Below are 25,478 nucleotides of genomic sequence, written 5' to 3' on the forward strand. Positions count from 1 at the left end.
TGTTTTTTACTCGTCAACTGTCAGTTTAGCATCTGTTTTCTACCTGTCAACTGTCAGTTTAGCATCTTTGTTTTCTACCTATCCAATGTCAGTTCAGCATCTTTGTTCCCTACCTGTCGACTGTCAGTTTAGCATCTTTGTTTTCTACCTGTCAACCGTCAGTTTAGCATCTTTGTTTTCTACCCATCAACTGTCTGTTTAGCATCTTTATTTTCTACCCGTCAGCCGTCAGTTTAGAATCTTTGTTTTATACCCGTCAACTGTCAGTTTAGCATCTTTGTTTTCTACCCGTCAATTGTCAGTTTAGCATCTTTGTTTTCTACCCATCAACTGTCAGTTTAGCACCTTTGTTCTCTACCTGTCAACTGTCAGTTTAGCATATTTGTTTTCTACCTGATAACTGTCAGTTTAGCATCTTTGTTTTTTACTTGTCAACTGTCAGTTTAGCATCTGTTTTCTACCTGTCAACTGTCAGTTTAGCATCTTTGTTTTCTACCTATCCAATGTCAGTTCAGCATCTTTGTTTCCTACCTGTCGACTGTCAGTTTAGCATCTTTGTTTTCTACCTGTCAACTGTCAGTTTAGCATCTTTGTTTTCTACCCATCAACTGTCTGTTTAGCATCTTTATTTTCTACCCGTCTGCCGTCAGTTTAGAATCTTTGTTTTATACCCGTCAACTGTCAGTTTAGCATCTTTGTTTCGTACCTGCCGACTGTCAGTTTAGCATCTTTGTTTTCTACCCGTCAATTGTCAGTTTAGCATCTTTGTTTTCTACCCATCAACTGTCAGTTTAGCATCTTTGTTCTCTACCTGTCAACTGTCAGTTTAGCATATTTGTTTTCTACCTGACAACTGTCAGTTTAGCATCTTTGTTTTTTACTTGTCAACCGTCAGTTTAGCATCTGTTTTTTACCTGTCAACTGTCAGTTTAGCATCTTTGTTTTCTACCCATCAACTGTCTGTTTAGCATCTTTGTTTTCTACCTGTCAACCGTCAGTTTAGCATCTTTGTTTCCTCACTGTCAACTGTCAGTTTAGCATCTTTGTTTTCTACCTGTCAACTGTCAGTTTAGCATCTTTGTTCTCTACCTGTCAACTGTCAGTTTAGCATATTTGTTTTCTACCTGACAACTGTCAGTTTAGCATCTTTGTTTTTTACTCGTCAACTGTCAGTTTAGCATCTGTTTTCTACCTGTCAACTGTCAGTTTAGCATCTTTGTTTTCTACCTATCCAATGTCAGTTCAGCATCTTTGTTCCCTACCTGTCGACTGTCAGTTTAGCATCTTTGTTTTCTACCTGTCAACTGTCAGTTTAGCATCTTTGTTTTCTACCCATCAACTGTCTGTTTAGCATCTTTATTTTCTACCCGTCAGCCGTCAGTTTAGAATCTTTGTTTTATACCCGTCAACTGTCAGTTTAGCATCTTTGTTTCGTACCTGCCGACTGTCAGTTTAGCATCTTTGTTTTCTACCCGTCAATTGTCAGTTTAGCATCTTTGTTTTCTACCCATCAACTGTCAGTTTAGCATCTTTGTTCTCTACCTGTCAACTGTCAGTTTAGCATATTTGTTTTCTACCTGATAACTGTCAGTTTAGCATCTTTGTTTTTTACTTGTCAACTGTCGGTTTAGCATCTGTTTTCTACCTGTCAACTGTCAGTTTAGCATCTTTGTTTTCTACCTATCCAATGTCAGTTCAGCATCTTTGTTTCCTACCTGTCGACTGTCAGTTTAGCATCTTTGTTTTCTACCTGTCAACTGTCAGTTTAGCATCTTTGTTTTCTACCCATCCACTGTCTGTTTAGCATCTTTATTTTCTACCCGTCTGCCGTCAGTTTAGAATCTTTGTTTTATACCCGTCAACTGTCAGTTTAGCATCTTTGTTTCGTACCTGCCGACTGTCAGTTTAGCATCTTTGTTTTCTACCCGTCAATTGTCAGTTTAGCATCTTTGTTTTCTACCCATCAACTGTCAGTTTAGCATCTTTGTTCTCTACCTGTCAACTGTCAGTTTAGCATATTTGTTTTCTACCTGACAACTGTCAGTTTAGCATCTTTGTTTTTTACTTGTCAACCGTCAGTTTAGCATCTGTTTTTTACCTGGCAACTGTCAGTTTAGCATCTTTGTTTTCTACCTATCCAATGTCAGTTCAGCATCTTTGTTTCCTACCTGTCGACTGTCAGTTTAGCATCTTTGTTTTCTACCTGTCAACTGTCAGTTTAGCATCTTTGTTTTCTACCTGTCCAATGTCAGTTCAGCATCTTTGTTTCCTCCCTTTTAACTGTCAGTTTAGCATATTTGTTTTCTACCCGTCAACTGTCAGTTTAGCATATTTTTTTCCTACCTGTCCAATGTCTGTTTAGCATCTTTGTTTTCTACCTGTCAGCTGTCAGTTTAGCATCTTTGTTTTCTACCTGTCAACTGTCCTGTCAGTTTAGCATCTTTGTTTTCTACCTGTCAACTCTCAGTTTAGACGGCTCCTCGTCACCACTTCAAGATTGCGGCCCAATTTCTCGCCTCACTACAGCCAATGCTGCGTCTGCTTATAACATGTCCATGGTTAAAACAGCCTGATATTAACTATTAATCTAATCAAGTAGTATAGTTTTATGTTTTTTTTTATTTGTCAAAACAATCCAGTCAATATAGAATGAGCAGATTTAAGATGGATTTGAGGCTGCAAAGAAACGTCAACAAGACGCCAAGTGGACTAAAGTGTGGCGTCTTTATCGCCATTTCCACTGCGTTGGATGTTTAACAAACAAATATATATTTGTCGGCGGGAGGGAGACACACTCACACATCAGCGTGCTGAAGGCGACGACGGCCAGAAGTCCCTGGATCAGAACCCCGAACCTGTCCGTCAGAGCGCCGTTATCGCAGCCGTGAGGGTTGGCCTTGTCGATGTCGCTCATGTTGGTCACTTCCATGTCCTCCATGTCCGCAAGGGACATTTTCACGGCCAATTGTCCGTACGTGTCCATCCCGTTGCAGACAAAAAAAAACGCTCCTATTGTCCCTTTATCGCTGTTTTTTAATTTATTTAAAGCTAACGACGCCTACTTCACTCGAACTAATGCTTAATCTAAAGTCGTGTAAAGTTAGCGCTCATTAGCACTCAAAAACCAAACGAATGTTTATCCGGAATCATTGTTTATGTGGAGGTAAAAATAACCGAGACTAAGGGACAAGGGGAGGCGTGACTTCCGGTTTTCCTGTGTCAAAAATAAAAGCATACGTTTTCAAGCTACGTGGAAACTGTCGTCTTTTTAAATGGTTTTTACTCTTTATCTAAACAAGCAACGTAAATCACAAACAACATACGTTTTTTTTGTTTTTTTAATTATGATTGACTAAAGCTAAGTGGAAACGGTCGTCTTTTGAACTGTTTTTTAGTCTTTATTTGAATACAAACAACATAAAAAATACGTTTTTATTTAAAAAAAAATTATGATTGACTAAAGTGAGTTGAAAATAGTATTTTGCTGCAGTTTTAAAAATGGGACAATGGGAGGCGTAACTTCCGTTTTGTATGTGTCCAAATAAAAGCATACGTTTTCAAGCGACGTGAAACTTTTTAACTGTTTTTTTTCTTTATTTAAACAAGCAAGGTAACTCACGAACAACATGGAAACATACTCTTTTTGTTGTTGTTTTTTTTTAATTATGATTGACTAAAGTGAGTTGAAATTTTTGGTTTTTGGCTGCAGCTGTTAAAATGGGACATACAAACACATTTATACAAACTTCCGGTTTGCATGTGTCAAAATGAAAGCATACGTTTTCAAGCTTCGTGAAACTTTTAACTGTTTTTTACTCTTTATTTAAACAAGCAACGTAACTCACGAACAACATAGAAACATATGTTTTTTGTTGTTTTTTTAATAATGATTGACTAAAGTGAGTTGAAAATAGTTGTTTTATGCTGCAGCTGTTACAATATGACATACAAACACATACATACAAACTTCCGGTTTGTATGTGTCAAAATGAAAGTATACGTTTTCAAGCTACGTAGAAACAGTCGTCTTCTTAATTGTTTTTTACTCTTAATTTAAACAAGAAATGTAAATCACAAACAACATAAAAAATCCTTTTTTTTATTATGATTGACTAAAGTGAGTTGAAAATAGTATTTTGCTGCAGTTGTCACAATGGGACAAGGGGAGGCGTAACTTCCGGTTTGTATGTGTCAAAATAAAAGCATACGTTTTCAAGCTACTTGGAAACGGTCGTCTTTTGACCTGCTTTTTACTCTTTATTTAAACAAGCAACGTAAATCACAAACAACATAAAAATATGTTTGTTTGTTTTTTAATTATGATTGACTAAAGTGACTTGAAAATAGTTTTTTGCCGCAGTTAAAATGGGACAAGGGGAGGCGTAACTTCCGGTTTGAATGTGTCAAAATGAAAGCACACGTTTTCAAGCTATGTGAAACTTTTTAACTGGTTTTTACTCTTTATTTAAACAAGCAACGTAACTCACGAACAACATGGAAACATACGTTTTTTTTGTTTGTTTTTTGATTATGATTGACTAAAGTGAGTTGAAATTTGTTGTTTTTGGCTGCAGTTGTCAAAATGAAAGTATATGTTTTCAAGCTACGTGGAAACAGTCGTCTTTTTAATTGTTTTTTACTCTTAATTTAAACAAGAAACGTAAATCACAAACAACATAAAACATACGTTTTTTTTTTAATTATGATTGACTAAAGTGAGTTGAAAATAGTTTTTTGCTGCAGTTTTTAAATTGGGACAATCGGAGGCATGACCTCCGGTTTGTGTGTGTCAAAATAAAAGCATACGTTTTCAAGCTACGTGAAACTTTTTAACTTTTTTTTAGTCTTTTTTTAAACAAGCAACGTAACTCACGAACAACATGGAAAAATACTCTTTTTGTTGTTGTTTTTAATTATGATTGACTAAAGTGAGTTGAAATTTGTTGTTTTTGGCTGCAGCTGTTAGAATGGGACATACAAACACATACATACAAACTTCCGGTTTGAATGTGTCAAAATGAAAGCATACGTTTTCAAGCTACGTGAAACTTTTTAACTGTTTTTTACTCTTTATTTAAACAAGCAACGTAACTCACGAACAACATGGAAACATACGTGTTTTTTTGTTGTTTTTTTAATTATGATTGACTAAAGTGACTTGAAATGTGTTGTTTTTGGCTGCAGCTGTTAAAATGGGACATACAAACACATACATACAAACTTCCGGTTTGCATGTGTCAAAATGAAAGCATACGTTTTCAAGCTACGTGTCTTTTGACCTGCTTTTTACTCTTTATTTAAACAAGCAACGTAAATCACAAACAACATAAAAATAAGTTTTTTTGTTGTTGTTGTTTTTTTAATTATGATTGACTAAAGTGACTTGAAAATAGTTTTTTGCTGCAGTTGTTAAAATGGGACAAGGGGAGGCGTAACTTCCGGGTTGTATGTGTCAAAATGAAAGCATACGTTTTCAAGCAACGTGGAAATTGTCGTCTTTTTAACTGGTTTTTACTCTTTATCTAAACAAGCAACGTAAATCACAAACAACATATGTTTTTTTTTTGTTTTTTTTAAGTATGATTGACTAAAGCTACGTTGAATTGGTCGTCTTTTGAACTGTTTTTTAATCTTTATTTAAATACAAACAACATAAAAAATAGGTTTTTCGTTTTTTTTAATTATGATAGACTAAAGTGAGTTGAAAATAGTTTTTTACTGCAGTTTTTAAAATGGGACAATCGGAGGCGTAACTTCCGGTTTGTATGTGTCAAAATAAAAGCATACGTTTTCAAGCTACGTGGAAATTGTCGTCTTTTTAACTGGTTGTTACTCTTTATCTAAACAAACAACATACGTTTTTTTTTTGTTTTTTTTTTAAGTATGATTGACTAAAGCTACGTGGAAACGGTCGTCTTTTGAACTGTTTTTTAGTCTTTATTTAAATACAAGCAACATAAAAAATACGTTTTTCGTTTTTTAAAATTATGATTGACTAAAGTGAGTTGAAAATAGTTTTTTGCTGCAGTTTTTAAAATGGGACAATCGGAGGCATAACTTCCGGTTTGTATGTGTCAAAATAAAAGCATACGTTTTCAAGCTTCGTGAAACTTTTTAACTGTTTTTTTACTCTTTATTTAAACTAGCAACAAACTCACGAACAACATGGAAAAATACTCTTTTTGTTGTTGTTTTTTTAATTATGGTTGACTAAAGTGAGTTGAAATTTGTTGTTTTTTGGCTGCAGCTGTTAGAATGGGACATACAAACACATTTATACAAACTTCCGGTTTGTATGTGTCAAAATAAAAGCATACGTTTTCAAGCTTCGTGAAACTTTTTAACTGTTTTTTTACTCTTTATTTAAACTAGCAACAAACTCACGAACAACATGGAAAAATACTCTTTTTGTTGTTGTTTTTTTAATTATGGTTGACTAAAGTGAGTTGAAATTTGTTGTTTTTGGCTGCAGCTGTTAAAATGAAAGTATACTTTTTCAAGCTACGTGGAAACAGTCGTCTTTTTTATTGTTTTTTACTCTTAATTTAAACAAGCACAAACAACATAAAAATTGTTTTTTTTTATTTTTTATTATGATTGACTAAAGTGAGTTGAAAATAGTTTTTTGCTGCAGTTGTTAAAATGGGACAAGGGCGGCGTAACTTCCGGTTTGCGTGTGTCAAAATAAAAGCATACGTTTTCAAGCTACGTGGAAACAGTCGTCTTTTTAATTGGTTTTTACGCTTAATTCAAACAAGAAACGTAAATCACAAACAACATAAAAAATACGTTGTTTTTTTTTATTATTCTGATTGACTAAAGTGACTTGAGAATAGTTTTTTCTCTGCAGTTGTTAAAATGGGATAAGGGGAGGCGTAACTTCCGGTTTGAATGTGTCAAAATGAAAGCATACGTTTTCAAGCTATGTGAAACTTATTAACTGGTTTTTACTCTTTATTTAAACAAGCAACATGGAAAAATACGTTTCTTTTGTTTGTTTTTTAATTATGATTGACTAAAGTGAGTTGAAATTTGTTGTTTTTGGCTGCAGCCGTTAAAATGAAAGTATACGTTTTCAAGCTACGTGGAAACAGTTGTCTTTTTAATTGGTTTTTACGCTTAATTAAAACAAGAAACGTAAATCACAAACAACATAAAAAATACGTAGCTTTTTTTATAATTATGATTGACTAAAGTGACTTAGGAATAGTTTTTTGCTGCAGTTGTTAAAATGGGACAAGGGGAGGCGTAACTTCCGGTTTGTATGTGTCAAAATAAAAGCATATGTTTTCAAGCTACGTGGAAATTGTCGTCTTTTTAACTGGTTTTTACTCTTTATCTAAACAAGCAACGTAAATCACAAACAACATACGTTTGTTTTGTTTTTTTAAGTATGATTGACTAAAGCTACGTGGAAACGGTCGTCTTTTGAACTGTTTTTTAATCTTTATTTAAATACAAACAACATAAAAAATACGTTTTTCGTTTTTTTTAATTATGATTGACTAAAGTGAGTTGAAGATAGTTTTTTGCTGCAGTTTTAAAAATGGGACAATGGGAGGCGTAACTTCCGTTTTGTATGTGTCCAAATAAAAGCATACGTTTTCAAGCTATGTGAAACTTTTTAACTGTTTTTTTTTTATTTATTTAAACAAGCAACGTAACTCACGAACAACATGGAAACATACTCTTTTTGTTGTTGTTTTTTTTAATTATGATTGACTAAAGTGAGTTGAAATTTGTTGTTTTTGGCTGCAGCTGTTAAAATGAAAGTATATGTTTTCAAGCTACGTGGAAACGGTCGTCTTTTGAACTGTTTTTTACTTTTGATTTAAACAAGCAACATAAAAAAATACGTTTTGTTTCTTTAATTATGATTGACTAAAGTGAGTTGAAAATAGTTTTTCGCCGCAGCTGTTACAATGAGACAATGGGACAAGGGGGAGGCGTATTTTCCGGTTTGCATGTGTCAAAAATAAAAGCATACGTTTTCAAACTACGTGGAAACGGCCGTCTTTTGAACTACTTTTTACTCTTTATTTAAATAAGCAACATAAACCACAAACAGCATAAAAATAATAAACAAAATGTGTTTTCTTTTTTTGATTATGATTGACTAAAGTGAGTTGAAAATAGTTGTTTTTTGCTGCAGCTGTTACAATGAGACTATGGGACAAGGGGAGGCGTAACATCCGGTTTGTACGTGTCAAAATTAAAGCATATGTTTTCAAGCTACGTGGAAACGGTCGTCTTTTTTAACCGTTTTTTACTCTTTATTTAAACAAGCAACGTAAATGTAAATCACAAACAACATAAAAAAAATGTTTTTTCTGTTTGATTTTTTAAAATTACGATTGACTAAAGTGAGTTGAAAATAGTTGTGTTTTTGTTGCAGCTGTTACAAATACTGTAATATTGTACATAGTAATTGGGATTTGTTATATATTATAAAATATTATGATATAATATATAGAGAGGACACAGAGGATATATACTGACTATATTATATATAGTCAGTATATATAATATACAGTCAGTATATTATATATCCTGACTGTAAATATAATATGTAAGTAATACATAGATGTTATATTTAGGGTCCTTGGCCAAGGACCCTATTGAAACTGCTGTGTTTTATTATTATTCCGCACCTACGCGCTGTAATTTGACCCCCTTAACATGCTTCAAAACTCACCTAATTTGACACACACTTTGGTATAGCAAACCTTCCCAACATATTAAGCAACCAATCCCCCAAAATGAAAATTGCGCTCTAGCGCCCCCTAGGAAAAAATTACAGACAAAACTGCATGTAACTTCTGTTAGGAATGTCATAGCGACATGAAACGAAAACTCCTATGTAGGTCTGACTTAGACCCAATTTTCATACACTCACTTCTTTCAGCAAAAATCTACAGGAAGTTGGCAAAAACCCCTTCAAAATAAAATTTGCGCAAAAAATGCTATTTTTGCCTCTTTGCGCTGTAATTTGACCCCTTTAAAATGCTTCAAAAGTCACCAAACTTGGCGCACACATAAGGACTGGCGAATATTGCGATCTAATGAAAAAACCAAACCCCAAAACTCAAAATTGCGCTCTAGCGCTATTTTTGAATAAAACACTGAAAACACTGCCCCTAGGAAGAAAACACAGACAAAACTGCTTGTAACTTCCGGTAAGAATGTCGGAGAGACATGAAACAAAAACCTTTATGTAGGTCTCGCTTAGACCTACATTTGATAGATTGACAACCCCCAACAAAAATCAACAGGAAGTTTGCAATCCCCCCTTCAAAACAAAAGTTTTGTAAAAACCGGTCACCTTTCTTCAAACATTATCTCCTCTGAGTGCGTTTGTTGTTTCGGCTTCAAACTCGCACAGGAGAGAGATTGAACCCTTCTGATTAAAAGTGTAGAACAGAGTTTTGATAAGTTCTCAGGTTTTGATTTTACGCGCCTTCAAAGAACCCCTGTGCAAAGTCTCCTAAAATATGTCATTTTTGCCTCTTTGAGCTGTTATTTGACCCCCTTAAAATGCTTCTAAACTCACAAAACTTGACACACACATCAGGTCTGGCAAAAATTGCGATCTGATGAAAAAACCTAACCTCAAAACTCAAAATTGCGCTCTACCGCCCCCCTAGGAATACAATACGGACAAACTGCTCCTAGGAAGAAAACACAGACAAAACTGCTTGTAACTTCCGGTAGGAATGTCAGAGAGACATGAAACAAAAAACACTATGTAGGTCTCACTTAGACCTACATTTTGATGATTAACATACTTTAGCAAAAATCAACAGGAAGTTTGATATTTTCACTTCAATACAACAACTGCATTACTTTCACAATGCATTAGATTCTCAAAATAGTGGCTCCAAGGCGTCTTCTAACGCTTATCCGGCCGTGGGTCTCGGGGGCAGCAGCCAAAGGCGGACCCGACCAACGCTGCTTGCAGCTTTAATTTGTATTGATACTATAGTACATTTTTTTTGTCTACTCTATACCTTTTTGTTTGTACGCCTTCTCTTTTATTTGGACTTTCCCTGCTTACATGACAACAGCTGTTTATAAGAGTCGAGGGTTGTAAACAGCCATTGCCTTTGATTACAACAGTTCAAAGAAAAGGTCTTAAAACAGTTCAGAGAAAAAGTCTTAAAAGAGCTCAAAGAAGCGGTCCCTGTAGGGGAGTGGGGTCCTGCTTCCTCTTCACTTTGTAGTTCTTGGTTCAAGACAATATGTCTGTTGGTTACATTACATAAAAGAAACAGAACACCCTCATGTTGCTTCCCATCCTACACAGTGGAGTTTTACAAGCCTTCTGCTTGGGGGGATTAAAGACAGCTTTTGTCCTCTTGCCGGGAACTCATGGAAACACAAAGTTTTGTGATGACTGAGACAATTTTTCTAACACATTGTTGTCCTCAAAATTCTACAGAAAATACCCCAAAATTTCAATGTGAACAGTTTGTGATTTTTTTTTTCTAATTTGTCAAAAAATAAATAAATAAATACAAATCACATGTGTATAGGTATTCACAACATTTGCTTAATAATTTGTTGGTGCACCTTTGGCAGTAATTACACATATCCTTGGGCAGTTTCGCCCATTCCTCTTTGCCCATTCCTCTTTTCCGCACCTCTCACGCTCCATCAGGTTTGGATGGGAAGCGTCGGGTTTTCATTACGGATGTCTCCGAACATCGCCGTCTTCATCTTTCCCTCTAGTCTCCCATGTCGCTGCCGCTGAAAAAACACGACGCTTCACTGGTATTGGCCTGATGTTGAGCGGTGTCTGGTTTCCTCCAAACCCTGTTCACGGCAAAGAGTTCAATCTTTGTCTGATCAGACCGGAGAACTTTTGTTTCCCATGGTCTGAGAGTCTGTCAGGTAGATTTTTGCAAACTTTTTACGAAGGAAACGCCTTCCTTCTGGCCACTCTGCCAGACCATATTCATTATACTTTGTAAAAAGGCTTTAACAAAATGTGGAGAAAGTGAAACATGGGAATATTTTCCGGACGCTTTGCTTCTTTCTACTCCTTTTTGAGGCAAGGAGGAAATAAAATATGTTAAATATGTGATGTGTCATACTGAAACTCTTTACATGTTCGAAGTAACTAGTAAATACTGAACTGTTTTATATGTATATATATATATATATATATATATATATATATACATATTTTTTTAATCCTGTAACACGTCTTTGAGTACTCTAAAAAGCGCCATACCAAATAAAATGTATTATTATTATTATTATTATTAAATTCAGTGATACATTTTGTACATTAAATATACTATAAAAGCTAAAAATACTAATATGTATTTACAGTAAAACATGAGTGTCAAACTCATTTTACCTAATGGAGGAACAATTTATTGATGAATTAAAAATTAATGACAACTTCAGGATGTTTTTTTTGCTTGAAAATAGAAAAAGTACATTCTGAAAATGTACAAATCATAATATTTTTGTTGTTGTTATTTGACACTAACATGGTGCGGTTAATAGTAGTCCATCTTCATTTGTTGTTTACTCATACATTATAAATAAATGATGTGATAACTTTCATCAGCCAAATAGGTGCAATTGAGTCTGGCAGAGTTTTAAAAATACTACCGGAGTCTTTTGACATTTCTTCATAGACAAGATGGCGAAAAACTGAAAAGAACAAAGAGACACAAACACACTTATTGCCTCTGTGGGTATTTGTCTACAATGACATATACAAATGTAACTGTAATGTCCCAAAATGTCCAGCAGAGGGAGACTCCCGTCCGCCTAAATGACTTGAACACATTGCATCTAATTCGACAATTATAGTCAACATAGCGGCACTATTACACTTTTTAACGTGTCTGACATGTTGTTAACTTGTTAAAGACAACTTACGGCATTGCTTCTTCGCCGCTTTGTGTAGGATGGCAACAGAAATTACTACAAAAGACAGCAAAAAAAATGTTTTAAGGTTAAGAAGCTTTTATTTTGAAGTGACTTTTACCGGAAATGGTGGCTGCTATCATACTTTATCGCAAACGACCCACAAAACTGTTTATAAAATTCAAAAAAAAAAAGAAAGAAAAGACGAACTTCTCAGCTGCTTTTAGTGCAGACTACTTCATGCTATTTTAATGAATGTCTTCATATAATGTTGTGTTTATTGAGATTTTTTCTTTATTATTTTTTTAAATAAAAATGTATTTATAATATTCAACCTTTACAAACAGACGAGAAACAATAAACAAAATAAGTACGAAAACTGTACAAAAACCGAACAAAATAAAACATCCTGTGGGAGTTGTAAATTCAAAGTAACTAAAATAGAATAATATATATATATATATATATATATATATATATATATATATATATATATATATATATATGTATATATATATATATATATATATATATATATATATATATATATATATATATATATATATATATATATATATAATAATAATCATAGTTCAAAGCCATAGGCTCAATCAATTTCAGTAAATAACTTAAATTTGGAACACAGCCTATGGATTATGTTTTGTTTTTGTCATGTTTGGTCGTGTTATGTTTTGTTTTTTGGACATTCATTTCGGTTTTTGCACTTCCTGGTTTGTTTTCGTCTCCATGCCCACCCCTTGATTTTCACCTTGCCCTCACTGTCCTCAGCCCTCACTCCTGTTACTAATCATTATCATAGTCATTATTTAAGCCATTCTGTTTCTGTCCTCGTCCTGGCAACTTTACCTTACCTTCTGATACTTTAACCACATTTCAATGTTTTGACCTTCATGCCTTGCTATTCATTTTCTGACCACCCCACGTAAGTTTTTTGTATTTATGCCTCAGTGCAAGTTTATGGTTTATTATTCATGCCACAGCGCAGTGTTTTTGTTTTACGATTTTAGTTTACAGCCTTTATTCTAGTCATTTGTTTTTGTAGCCAAGTATTTGTTCTCCGCCACTGTGCGCGCCATTTGTTTGCCTTTTTGTGTTGTTTTGTTAGAATATCAATAAATATGTACTCACGTTCACGCCTGGCTCGTCCCAAATATTCTCTGCATTGAAGAAACAGCCCTAGTCCAAGTCCTTATGTGACCGCATCATCGTTTTCCTAGCATTTGTTGTTGGAGGTAGAGAGTGTTTTAATGTAGAGTTCTAAATCTTTTCGGGTCGGGTATTGAGAAACTTACACTTATGAATGTAAAACGGTTGCAAAGGTAAAATTCCTTTTCCAATTTTTGTTCATACAGCAGAAGACCGCAACATGTATGACTTGTTTTCGAACGAATACCGGAAGTAATTTAGCGGAAGTGACATCATTTAACTGCTGTTTACTTGTTATAGCACACAATAAATATAAACAACTTTAACTCCGAATTAAAGCATTGCAGTCAAGAATACAAAAGTATTATCAAGTAATTATGTAAAGAATTACAACAATTGACTTCAGGACAATACACTATCAGAAGATGAATTAAATAATAATATCCTAGACAGACCATACCTCCTCTTTTCCCCGGACATGTCCTCATTTGCGGGGCTGTCCGGGTGGAGAAACTTATACTTATGAATATAAAACTTACCCAATAGAATAATGAGGTTGCAAAGGTAAAATTCCTTTTCCAATTTTTGTTCATACAGCAGAAGACCGCAACATGTATGACTTGCTTTCGAACGAATACCGGAAGTCAACCAACCGGAAGTAATTTAGCGGAAGTGACATCACTTAACTGCTGTTTACTTTTTATAGCATACAATAAATATAAACAAATTTAGCTCCGAATTAAAGCATTGCAGTCACAAATACAAACGTTTTATCAAGTAATTATGTAAAGAATTACAACAATTGACTTCAGGACAACACACTATCAGAAGATGAAATAAATACTGATATCCTAGACTGACCATACCTCCTCTTTTCCCCGGATATGTCCTCATTTGTGGGGCTGTCCGGGTGGAGTTTCTTAAATGCCTCAAATGTCTGGCATTTTGAGTTAGGGTTGCGTGTATTTTCAATGTACGTTCAGGTTTGAGAAAGGGTTAAAAACAAAATCAATTGTGAAGGTGTGCGCATGCAGCATTCGTGAGGGAGGGGCAGAGACGGAGAGCGAGAGAGTTATGATAAACGCGCATGCGTCGCCAGGCTCTGATTTTTATCGATAGATTTATCAGATTTAATTGTTTATTATCTATAGCAGGGGTGTGAAAAGTGTGCCCATTTGCGGCCCACTGCTAATGTTTTAAAGGCCCGCGGCACATTCTAAAAATTCTATTAAAATAATCAAAAACATAACAAAAGTGAAATAAAAAAGCTGAAAGGTGAAAGCTTTTTATTTTTTTTTATTTCAAACTGACATTTTTCAAAACATAATATTGAATCAAAATAAACGTTGTTATGAATTATTGACCTATCCAAGGTTCCCATTACGTCACATGAAATATTCCTCTTTGAAAAATATTTTTGGTGGAAGATTTTGTATATTTTTTTGTGTTTGCCATAACAAAAAAACAACATAGTTTTCTTTGACAATAAAGGGCGGAAAACTAACAAAAAAAAAAACAACATAAAAAAAAAAACTAAAACATTTTGAAATGAAGGATAGGTGTCAAGTTGATGTAGACTCCAGAGATTTAAGCGTTAAATATAAAATGTTTGTATGCCCTGGCACATCTTTATCATCATTTCATGACCCAAGCAATAACTTTTTACACTTTTATACTGAAATAAATACACCTAAAACTTATTAAATAAAAACATAGAAAAAATGAGATCCATGAAGGAAAGAAGAAAGTGAATGAATGTTTATAACTGAATACATTTACATATGTATACAAATGTGTTTTATTTTGTTTTTTTTTCGTTTTTTAAATGAATTAAATAATATGACAACATTTTTCCAAAACACAATTTAGAATGTGAGATATAGCAGGACAATGCATATGTTTATCATTTGTTTTCAAAACGCTTGCAAAAAAGTGGGAACCCCAAAAATGTTCTGTGGGACCCCATTTTTTATGACTTGATGGGGTCCCTGGGACCCCATTTTGAAAACTCCCTAGCACCAACACTGCTGTCAACAGAGGAGAATTTTTTATTCATTGAAGTAAATATATTAATTATGAAGCAAGTTCGAGTATCATTGGCAAATTTTCACCTAGTCCCGGACTATATGTGTCCTCTTTTTGGAATTTCACAATATAGTCAGCCTGTGATATCCAAATCAAATTTACAGGATGGTATTTTAATGTAGTTTACATATTTTCCTCAACTGATGTACTAACATGTGCTTTACTCTGTACACATGTAGCATCTACTACAACAAAACCTGTGAATTTGGACTCATTTCATTAATCACATGTGACGTTAGAAAGGGATACATATTATTTCAGCATATTTACAAAAGTGTCTCCAGTTATAAGTACAATGTGAAATGTGTAGATTATCACAAACGTACTGTCAGGGTTATTTGGTGACGAACCCCAAGATGCAGAGATGGAGGCAGGCATGGAATGTGAAAACATTATTTAATTAAATACTAAGACAAAAACAAAACCAAAAGGGTACAAACACAAAGCGCGCACGAGGCGGGTAATCAAACAAAAGGAGCTAGCCTGGGAGATAGTAAAATAACGAACAGGAGCTTAGCGTGGAAGCTGGCGGGTAGCGAACAGGCAAACAGAAGTCGTACTTGTATAATGAAAAATAAAACGGAAACAGGGAACAAAAAAAACAGTAAGCTACAAACATCGACTGAATATAGCTTACCGCTACGCTGCAAAGACAAGGTACGACACGACAGGAGCGATAACACATCACAAAAGCAATTGGACGTGACATCGACAAGACAATACAATGATCCAGCAACTGACACAAGACAAAGCAGGTACAAATAGGAGCGGGCTGATTGGCAACAGGTGTGGCCAGGTGCCAATCAGCCGCAACTGAGGAGGAACACAGCACTCAGGGAACAAGACAGGAAGCTGACATAATAACGCACTAGACAGAAGATACTAAACACAGAGGAAACAGACAAATGCAGAGGAAAAAACTAAAACATAGACAAACTGTCAGGGGAAAGCCTGACACATACTTGCCAACCTTGAGATCTACAATTTCAGGAGGTGGGGGGCGTGGTTAAGAGTAGAGGAGTATATTTACAGCAAGAATTCACCAATAAGTCAAGTATTTCATATATATATATATATATATATATATATATATACATATATATATATATATATATATATATATATATACATATAAGAAATATTTGACTTTCAGTGAATTCTAGCTATATATATATATATATATATATATATATATATATATATATATATATATATATAGCTAGAATTCACTGAAAGTCAAGTATTTCCATATATATATATATATATATATATATATATATATATGTAGGTGTGGAAAAAAATCACAAGACTAATTAATCTCTACAGAACTGTTTCATGAGGGGTTCCCTCAATCATCAGGAGATTTTAATGGAAGCATTCACATACAATGGTTTATATAGGGCACAGAGTGGGTGGGTACAGGCAGGCGTAGGGTGTGGTGATTGGCTCATGTGTTACCTAGGAGGTGTTTCCATCTGTGGCGGCATGTTGAAATGATTTCACTGCGCTTGTTGAGGGATGACAGATCTGGATGATACATAATAAACAGTTTTTCTTTTAAGCATAGGTTGCATCTTTTATTACCACTGTTGTAAGGTGTGCTGGATGCAAGAATTTGCCATGTTATTGAATAATCAACATTATTGTCTTTGAGGTTCCAAATGTGCTTGCTGAGTTCTGTAGAATTCCGCAAAGTCTGGTTTCTAAAGGAGGCGTTGTGATTATTCCATCTTGTTTTGAACGCTCCTTCGGTTAATCCTACGTACGTGTCGGATGTGCTAATGTCCTTGCGTGTTACCTTTGCTTGGTAAACGACTGATGTCTGTAAGCACCCCCCGTTGAGAGGGCAATCAGGTTTCTGCGACGGTTACATTCCTTATTCGTTTCAGTGTCGTTTAGTCTGGGGGTGGGCAGTCCTTTTGCAATTGCTTTGTTGTGGTTTGAAATGACATTCCTGTGTTTTCTTCCTGGGAGCAGTTTTGTCTGTTTTATTCCTAGAGGGCGCTAGAGCGCAATTTTGAGTTTTGGGGTTTGTTTTTTATTAGATCGCAATTTTCGCCAGTCCTGTCGTTTGTGTCCAGTTTGGTGAGTTTTGAAGCATTTTAAGGGGGTTAAATTACAGCTAAAAGAGGCAAAAATAAAATTTTTTAGGAAACTTTTGTTTTGAAGGTGTTTTCCCCAACTTCCTGTTGATTTTTGCAGTGTATGAAATCTACTTTAAGTCAGACCTACATAGAGGTTTTTGTTTCATGTCTCTACGACATTCCTAATGGAAGTTACAAGCAGTTTTGTCTGTTTTTTCCTCGGGAGCGCTAGAACACAATTTTGAGTTTTGGGTTTTGGTTTTTTGATTAGATCGCAATTTTTCCAAGTCCTGATGTGTGTTTTAAATTTGGTGAGTTTTGAAGCATGTTAAGGGGGTCAAATTACAGCTCAAAGAGGTGGCAGTATAATAATAATAAAACCTTAGAAATACAATACGGTCCTCTGTCCCAAAGGGACATTCGGTCCCTAATTATTTGACATGCGACTAGATGAGGCAATTTCTGAAGGAATGGCATGTGAATGCTCCAATGCTGAAGTTCAACTGAAGCATTGACAGAATGTAGTATGGATGTAAAAATAGTTTGAATGTTGAAGAGTTAGAATTTCCAGGAAAACCGGAATTTGGTTCGGAACTTGGGAAAGTGTGAGTTTGATGAGTGGAATGTGTTGCTGTTGGAATGGTTTTGCTACAGGTCCGCAGGCCACGCCCCCCCTCCACAATCATTTATACACACATATACATTGGCCCCCACCCCCACACACATTTTTTCTTTCAACATGTCCCCACCCCTAAGTCAAAATATTTGCCCACCCCTGTTTTAAATCATAGAACATTCCCACATGTGTATCCGTGCGCGTTTGTGCACACGCCCGGTTAAAAAAGGAGGCTCTTTAATCCTCTTTTACGCGCATTGAAAGCCTCTTATTGCTCGCGTGTACGCGCCTTCCATCTGTTCAACCTGATCTTTTTGTGACGTTTGTGTTCATCCTCTGCAAAAACCCCAACTTTGTCGTGTTCGATATTGCGTATAAATGTTCAATATATACAGTTTTGTTCAACTCTCACAAAAATATCAATTTTTGCTGCAGCTATTACACATAATATAATATTGTACATGGTCATTGGGATGTGTTATATATTGTATATACAAACCCCGTTTCCATATGAGTTGGGAAATTGTGTTAGATGTAAATATAAACGGAATACAATGATTTACAAATTCTTTTTCAACCCATATTCAATTGAATAGACTACAAGGAAAGATTTTTGTTGTTCAAACTCATAAACGTACATTTTTTTTGCAAATAATAATTAACTTTAAATTTCATGGCTGCAACACGTGCCAAAGTAGTTGGGAAAGTGCATGTTCACCACTGTGTTACATCACCTTTTCTTTTAACAACACTCAATAAACCTTTAGTAACTGAGGAAACTAATTGTTAAATTCTTTCCCATTCTTTTTTTTATGTAGAACTTCAGTCGTTCAACAGTCCGGGGTCTCCGCATTTGTATTTTACGCTTCATAATGCGCCACACATTTTCGATGGGAGACAGGTCTAGACTGCAGGCGGGCCAGGAAAGTACTCGCACACTTTTTTTAAGAAGCCACGCTGTTGTAACACATGCTGAATGTGGCTTGGCATTGTCTTGCTGAAATAAGCAGGGGCGTCCATGAAAAAGATGGCGCTTATATGTTGTTCCAAAACCTGTATGTACCTTTCAGCATTAATGGTGCCTTCACAGATGTGTAGGTTACCCATGCCTTGGGCACTAATGCACCCCCATATCATCACAGATGCTGGCTTTTGAACTTTGCGTTGATAACAGTCTGGATGGTTCGCTTCCCCTTTGGTCCGGATGACACAATGTCGAATATTTCCAAAAACAATTTGAAATGTGGACTCGTCAGACCACAGAACACTTTTCCACTTTGCATCAGTCCATCTTAGATGAGTTAGGGCCCAGCGAAGCCGGCGACGTTTCTGGGTGTTGTTGATAAATGGGTTTTGCTTTGCATAACTTGCACTTACAGATGTAGCGACCAACTGTATTTAGTGATAGTGGTTTTCTGAAGTGTTCCTGAGCCCATGTGGTGATATCCTTTAGAGATTGATGTCGGTTTTTGATACAGTGCCGTCTGAGGGATCGAAGGTCACGGTCATTCAATGATGGTTTCCGGCCATGCCGCTTACGTGGAGTAATTTCACCAGATTCTCTGAACCTTTTGATGATATTATGGACCGTAGATGTTGAAATCCCTAAATTTCTTGCAATTGCACTTTGAGAAACGTTGTTCTTAAACTGTTTGACTATTTGCTCACGCAGTTGTGGACAAAGGGGTGTACCTCGCCCCATCCTTTCTTGTGAAAGACTGAGCATTTTTTGGGAAGCTATTTTTATACCCAATCATGGCACCCACCTGTTCTTAATTAGCCTTCACACCTGTGGGATGTTCCAAATAAGTGTTTGATGAGCATTCCAAAGCTTTATCTGTATTTATTGCCACCTTTCCCAACTTCTTTGTCACGTTTTGCTGGCATCAAATTCTAAAGTTAATGATTATTTGCAACAACAAAAATGTTTATGAGTTTGAACATCAAATATGTTGTCTTGGTAGCATATTCAACTGAATATGGGTTGAAAATGATTTGCAAATCATTGTATTCTGTTTATATTTACATCTAACACAATTTCCCATCTCATATGGAAACGGGTTTTGTATTACATTTATGTTATATTTTATATTGCTACTATGGTAAGTTGTTAGTCTATTTTATCATTTTTAACTGAGCTACAGTGTGGGACAATTTCCCTTGTGGATCAATAAAGTTTGTCTAAGTTCAAGTCTAAAAAGTACACAGGTGCTGATAAAAAAAAATATACTCACAATTACATGATGACAGTCAAATAGCAACAACAACAACAAAAAAACTTTTACTTGTTGTCTTCTCGCGATAGTTCCACTCTTCATTGCGTTTGTCTTTCATGTGCTTGTTAATTAAAAGTTTGTAAAATGCACAAAAAAATACGATTTTTTTTTTTTTTTTTTTTTTTTTTTAAAGTTGCATCACTTTCATCCCCCCCAACAAAGAGATCAATGGAGTGTGACGTTATAAAGCTTTTGGACAAAGTGGGTGTTGACGTCATGCGTGACGCAATGCAGCCACTAGAGGCTACTGTTGACTGCCAAACAAGAAAGAGGATTAAACCGAATAGTTGTTGAAAATATGGATTAGAAGGTAGGCAAGTGTCTGTTAATATAAGTACAACTAAGTGACCGTTTTTACCATTGTCAGATGTTTTTTAATGCTTTGATGGCGACAAATGTTTGTGTATTTTTTTGTGCACGCAAAGGTCAGGGACGCCTAAATGGTAGAAGAATTGCGCATGCGCGGACGTCAGATGCCATATTGGAGCGGTGGCGGCGGCAGCTGAAAGACGTGCCCGGCGGGGGTCCTCAAGACGGAAGTGTCCTGTCGCTGTCAGGCGGGGAAGCAACTTGTCCGTCCAGGTAAGGCAGGTGTCGGGGCGGGGGTGGCGTCGACGGAGGGAACAACTTTGACTTATTTCGCCTGGCTTTTTAAAAAAAGAAAAACAAAAAAAAAGAGAATGTTTGTGGTGAAAAACAGTCGTCACGCTAGCTTAACTTGTCCCAAAATATGCCTGCGCTCGCTTTGCTATTTTATTTTTTCCCACCTGGAAACAAAAGTACGTAAAAGTTTCTGCCAAAACAAAACGTTAGTCACTTTTTTTTCCCCTTTTTTGTCTTCTAACGAGCGTATAAACGTGCGTTAAAAAAAAAAAAAAAAAAAAAGCCCTTGGAAAGCAGCCAACGCTGGCTGTGACGTCACGAGACGTTCAATATGGCGGTTTCGTCCAAAAAAAAATAAAAAAAATGCCACTTTGAAGAGCTTTGGGAGAGGAAAAAACACGCCCGCGCCGCGACCCTCGCCCTATTCGGTCTTGTTCGGTGCGCACACGCCGGATTGAACGAATTAAACTCGAAGCGTGCGCTGGGCAAGTGTCTGCGGGTTTTTTCCCGCCGTGCAAAGTACACAGCAGCGACGCCACTCATCTTCCTCCTCTTCTTCATGGCCGCGCAACGTTTCCTCTTTCACTTTTTTTGCACGCACGTTTGCTCGTTATTCTGTTTGTTTGGTTAAATAGGCGCGTTTCAGGGGTTTGACGTCCGTGCAAATTGTTTTAATTGGGTCAAACGGACGCATCCCTTTTCAAAAGGAAGTGCATATTTCTTTATAGCAGGGGTCAGCAACCTTTTTGAAACCAAGAGCTACTTCTTGGGTACTGACTAATGCGAAGGGCTACCAGTTTGATACACACTTAAATAAATTGCCAGAAATAGCCAATTTGCTCAATTTACCTTTAATAAATAAATCTATATATATAAAAAATGTGTATTTCTGTCTGTCATTCCGTCGTACATTTTTTTCCTTTTACGGAAGGTTTTTTATATATAATAAATTATGAAAAAACACTTAATTGAACGGTTTAAAAGAGGAGAAAACACGAAAAAAATGAAACATAGTTTATCTTCAATTTGGACTCTTTAAAATTCAAAATTCAACCAAAAAAAATGAAGAGAAAAACTAGCTGATTCAAATCTTTTTGAAAAAAAAAAAAAATTTATGGAACATCATTAGTAATTTTTCCTGATTTAGATTACTTTTAGAATTTTAATGACATGTTTTGAATAGGTTAAAATCCAATCTGCACCTGTTATAATATATAACAAATTGGACCAAGCTATATTTCAAACAAAGACAAAATCATTATTTATTCCAGATTTTCCAGAACAAAAATTTGAAAAATAAATTCAAAAGACTTTGAAATAAGATTTCAATTAGATTCTACAGATTTTCTAGATTTGCCAGAATATTTTTTTTGAATTTTAATCATAAATTCGAAGAAATATTTCACAAATATTCTTCATCGAAAAAACAGAAGCTAAAATGAAGAATTAAATTAAAATGTATTTAATATTCTTTACAATAAAAAAATACTTGAATATTGCTTTAAATTGTCAGGAAAGAAGAGGAAGGAATTTAATAGGTAAAAAGGTATATGTGTTTAAAAATCCAAAAATTATTTTTAAGGTTGTATTTTTTCTCTTAAATTGTCTATAAGAAGCCAAAATTTCATTTAATATTTTTTACAATAAAAAAATTAATTTACTTGAACATTGATTTAAATTGTCAGGAAAGATGAGGAAGGAATTTAAAAGATAATACTAAAATCTTTTTTTTAGGTTGTATTTGTTCTCTAAAATTGTCTTTCTGAAAGTTATAAGAAGCAAAGTAAAAAAATAAATGAATTTACTTAAACAAGTGAAGACCAAGTCTTTAAAATATTTTCTTGGATTTTGAAATTCTATTTGAGTTTTGTCTCTCTTAGAATTAATGTCGAGCAAAGCAAGACCAGCTTGCTAGGAAATAAAAAAGATAGAAAAAATAGAGGCAGCTCACTGGTAAGTGCTGCTATTTGAGCTATTTTTAGAACAGGCCAGCGGGCGACTCATCTGGTCCTTACGGGCGACCTGGTGCCCGCGGGCACCGCGTCGGTGACCCCTGCTTTATAGTTTGCCTTTTAAAGCCAGGTGAGTAAAACGTGGACTCTTAGGACTCTTGCACACACAAAAAAAATGCTGGGTTAGTTTCAGAGGTGGGTAGAGTAGCCAGAAATTGTACTCAAGTAAGAGTACTGTTACTTTAGAGATTTATTACTCAAGTAAAAGTAAGGAGTAGTCACCCAAATATTTACTTTAGTAAAAGTAAAAAGTATGTTATGAAAAAACTACTCAAGTACTGAGTAACTGATGAGTAACCTGATTACGGCAACAAATAATGCACAAAAACATAAAAATAGCAATAAGCAAATTCAGAGCCAGGAATATCTCTTAAGCAACTAAAACAATAATATATATTAAATAAAAGTACATTAAAATAAAATTAAAAAATGACACACTGAGCAACAATAACTTAGCGCACCATAGGCTCAGCAGGCATTCATTGATTTGATTGATTGATAGATTTATTGATTGATTGATTGATTGATTGATTAAAACTTGTATGAGTAGATTGCACAGTACAGTACATATTCCCTACAATTGACCACTAAATGGTAACACCCCAATAAGTTTTTCAACGTTCATCAATTACTTAATAAATGACCAAGTCGAGGTGTTCTACCTCATATATACATATACATACACACATATCATATATACACACATATATCATACATACACAGACATCATTTATACACACACACACACATATATGTATATATATATATATACATAAATGCATATATACAGTATATAATTTATATTTATTTATTTTGCCGTTTTTGTTCACATGTTAAGGTGTTTTAATGAATATACACGCATGTTTAGCACATGGATTCCTATCTTTCATGAAGACAAGAATATAAGTTGGTGTATCACCTGATTCTGATGACTTGCACTGATTGGAATCAGACGTCCACGTTTTCAAATGGAGGAGAAAAAAAGTTCCTCTTTTCTGTCTAATACCACATGAAAATCGTTGGTTTTTTGGCATCTTATTTGTCCAGCTTCCATATTCGTTTTTATACACTTTACAAGAAATACATTGGCGGCAAACCCCATAGGTTGCTAGCTTGTTTGCGCTGGCTTTCGGAGACTCTTATTTTGTTAGGGATGGAGCGGCGCTTTTATTGTGAAGACAGGGGCTGTGCGATCAGTCTTTAGGCTTTTGACGGGAAGTAGGTTGAAATAAAAATCGTCTTTTTTCCTTTACACTTTTGATTGATAGATTGAAACCTTTATTAGTAGATTGCACAGTACAGTACATATTCCGTACAGTTGACCACGAAATGGTAACACCCCAATACGTTTTTCAACTTGTTTAAGTTGGGTCATGTGACCGCCTGGCTCTATTTGATTGGTCAAACGTCACCAGTGACTGCATTTAATTGGTGAAACGCAGGCATGCGTAGATTCTACTTTGAAGCTCTGTCATTAACCAAAACAAACATTAATACATCGATTAAAAAAGTAGCGAGTAGCGAGCTGAATGTAGCTAATTGGAACGGAGTAAAAGTAGCGTTTCTTCTCTTTAAATATACTCAAGTAATAGTAAAGGTATGTTGCATAAAAACTACTCGTAGAAGTACAATTTATCCCAAAAGTTACTCAAGTAAATGTAACTGAGTAAATATAGCGCGTTTCTACCCACCTCTGGTTAGTTTTGATAACCCAATTTATAAGCTGCGAGTGTTGAGTTACCATTTTGGAGTAGAGCAATACATTTTTTGGGTTATAATGGTATTTATTATTTTAACTCAATTTCTGGGTTTTCAAAAACTATGAACCGTATTTGGGTTGTTTTTCCAATGAGTAACGCATTTTTGCGTAAAAGGGTTTGTTTTATTAAAAAAGTACTTTTTTCTTGATGAGAATTTTATATTATTTCATTATTTACAATCACACATTAGACTCAGAATTGATTTGAATTTGAACTTTACAGTACATATAAGGACATAAATTTGTTGCATTAGCTCGTAAATAAATAGTTTCCTATACAGATAAATGTATTGCACTTTTGCATATGCATCCATGTTTATGGATGTATGTTATATTGTCTTTATATTCCAGCCACTCAATTGATTTTTGGGAGGAATTAAAGGGATTATTCTAATGCGTACAAGGAGTCTTACGGCCTTGAGGGAAGAAGTTATCTTATGTACATGAAAATATTTAAGCATGGCGTACAGAACTACTATAACCATACAAAAAATGTCACTCATATCTTGCTTTTGAGTATATTTTAATGGAAAAAAAATAATTTTGGGGCTTCACGGTGGCAGAGGGGTTAGTGCATCTGCCTCACAAAATGAAGGTCCTGAGTAGTCCTGGGTTCAATCCCGGGATCCTTCTGTGTGGAGTTTGCATGTCCTCCCCGTGAATGCGTGGGTTCCCCTTGGGTACTCCGGATAGCTCATGGTAGTGCAGAATAAAAGAGCAATATCCATCCATCCATTTTTCTACCGCTTATTCCATTTGGGGTCGGGGGGGGCGCTGGTGCCTATCTCAGCTACAATCGGGACAAGTCATAAGGTGCAGATATAAATAAATCACTGTACAGATAAATGTATCGCACTTTTGCATATGCGTCCACGTTTATGGACTTATGTTATATTGTATTTATATTCCAGCCAGTTAATCTATTTTTTGGGGGGAATTGAAGGGATTATTTTAACGTGTTCAAGAGTCTTACGGCCTAAATGGATTTAAGGT

The 25,478-nt window shown here is 35.3% G+C and overlaps 2 protein-coding genes across 4 annotated transcripts in view; one reads left to right on the top strand and one right to left on the bottom strand.

Moving 5' to 3' along the window:
- Positions 1-3,226, bottom strand: part of tmem110l (transmembrane protein 110, like) — a 29,228-nt gene extending 26,002 nt beyond the window's left edge. The window contains exon 1 of one of the 2 annotated variants that reach the window (XM_061914114.1): positions 2,800-3,226. In XM_061914114.1, the coding sequence (XP_061770098.1) occupies positions 2,800-2,983 (184 nt within the window). In that variant the 5' untranslated portion in view covers positions 2,984-3,226. The remainder of the gene's footprint in view (positions 1-2,799) is intronic. The other variant, XM_061914113.1, reaches the window with a different exon arrangement.
- A 17,312-nt stretch (positions 3,227-20,538) lies between these two features.
- Positions 20,539-25,478, top strand: part of sfmbt2 (Scm like with four mbt domains 2) — an 86,355-nt gene continuing 81,415 nt past the window's right edge. For both annotated transcript variants that reach the window (XM_061914110.1, XM_061914111.1), the window contains exon 1: positions 20,539-20,693. The gene's annotated coding sequence lies outside the window, so the exon portion shown is untranslated. The remainder of the gene's footprint in view (positions 20,694-25,478) is intronic.

Source organism: Nerophis ophidion, linkage group LG10 (genome assembly GCF_033978795.1).
Source record: "Nerophis ophidion isolate RoL-2023_Sa linkage group LG10, RoL_Noph_v1.0, whole genome shotgun sequence".
Taxonomy (NCBI): Eukaryota; Metazoa; Chordata; class Actinopteri; order Syngnathiformes; family Syngnathidae; genus Nerophis; species Nerophis ophidion.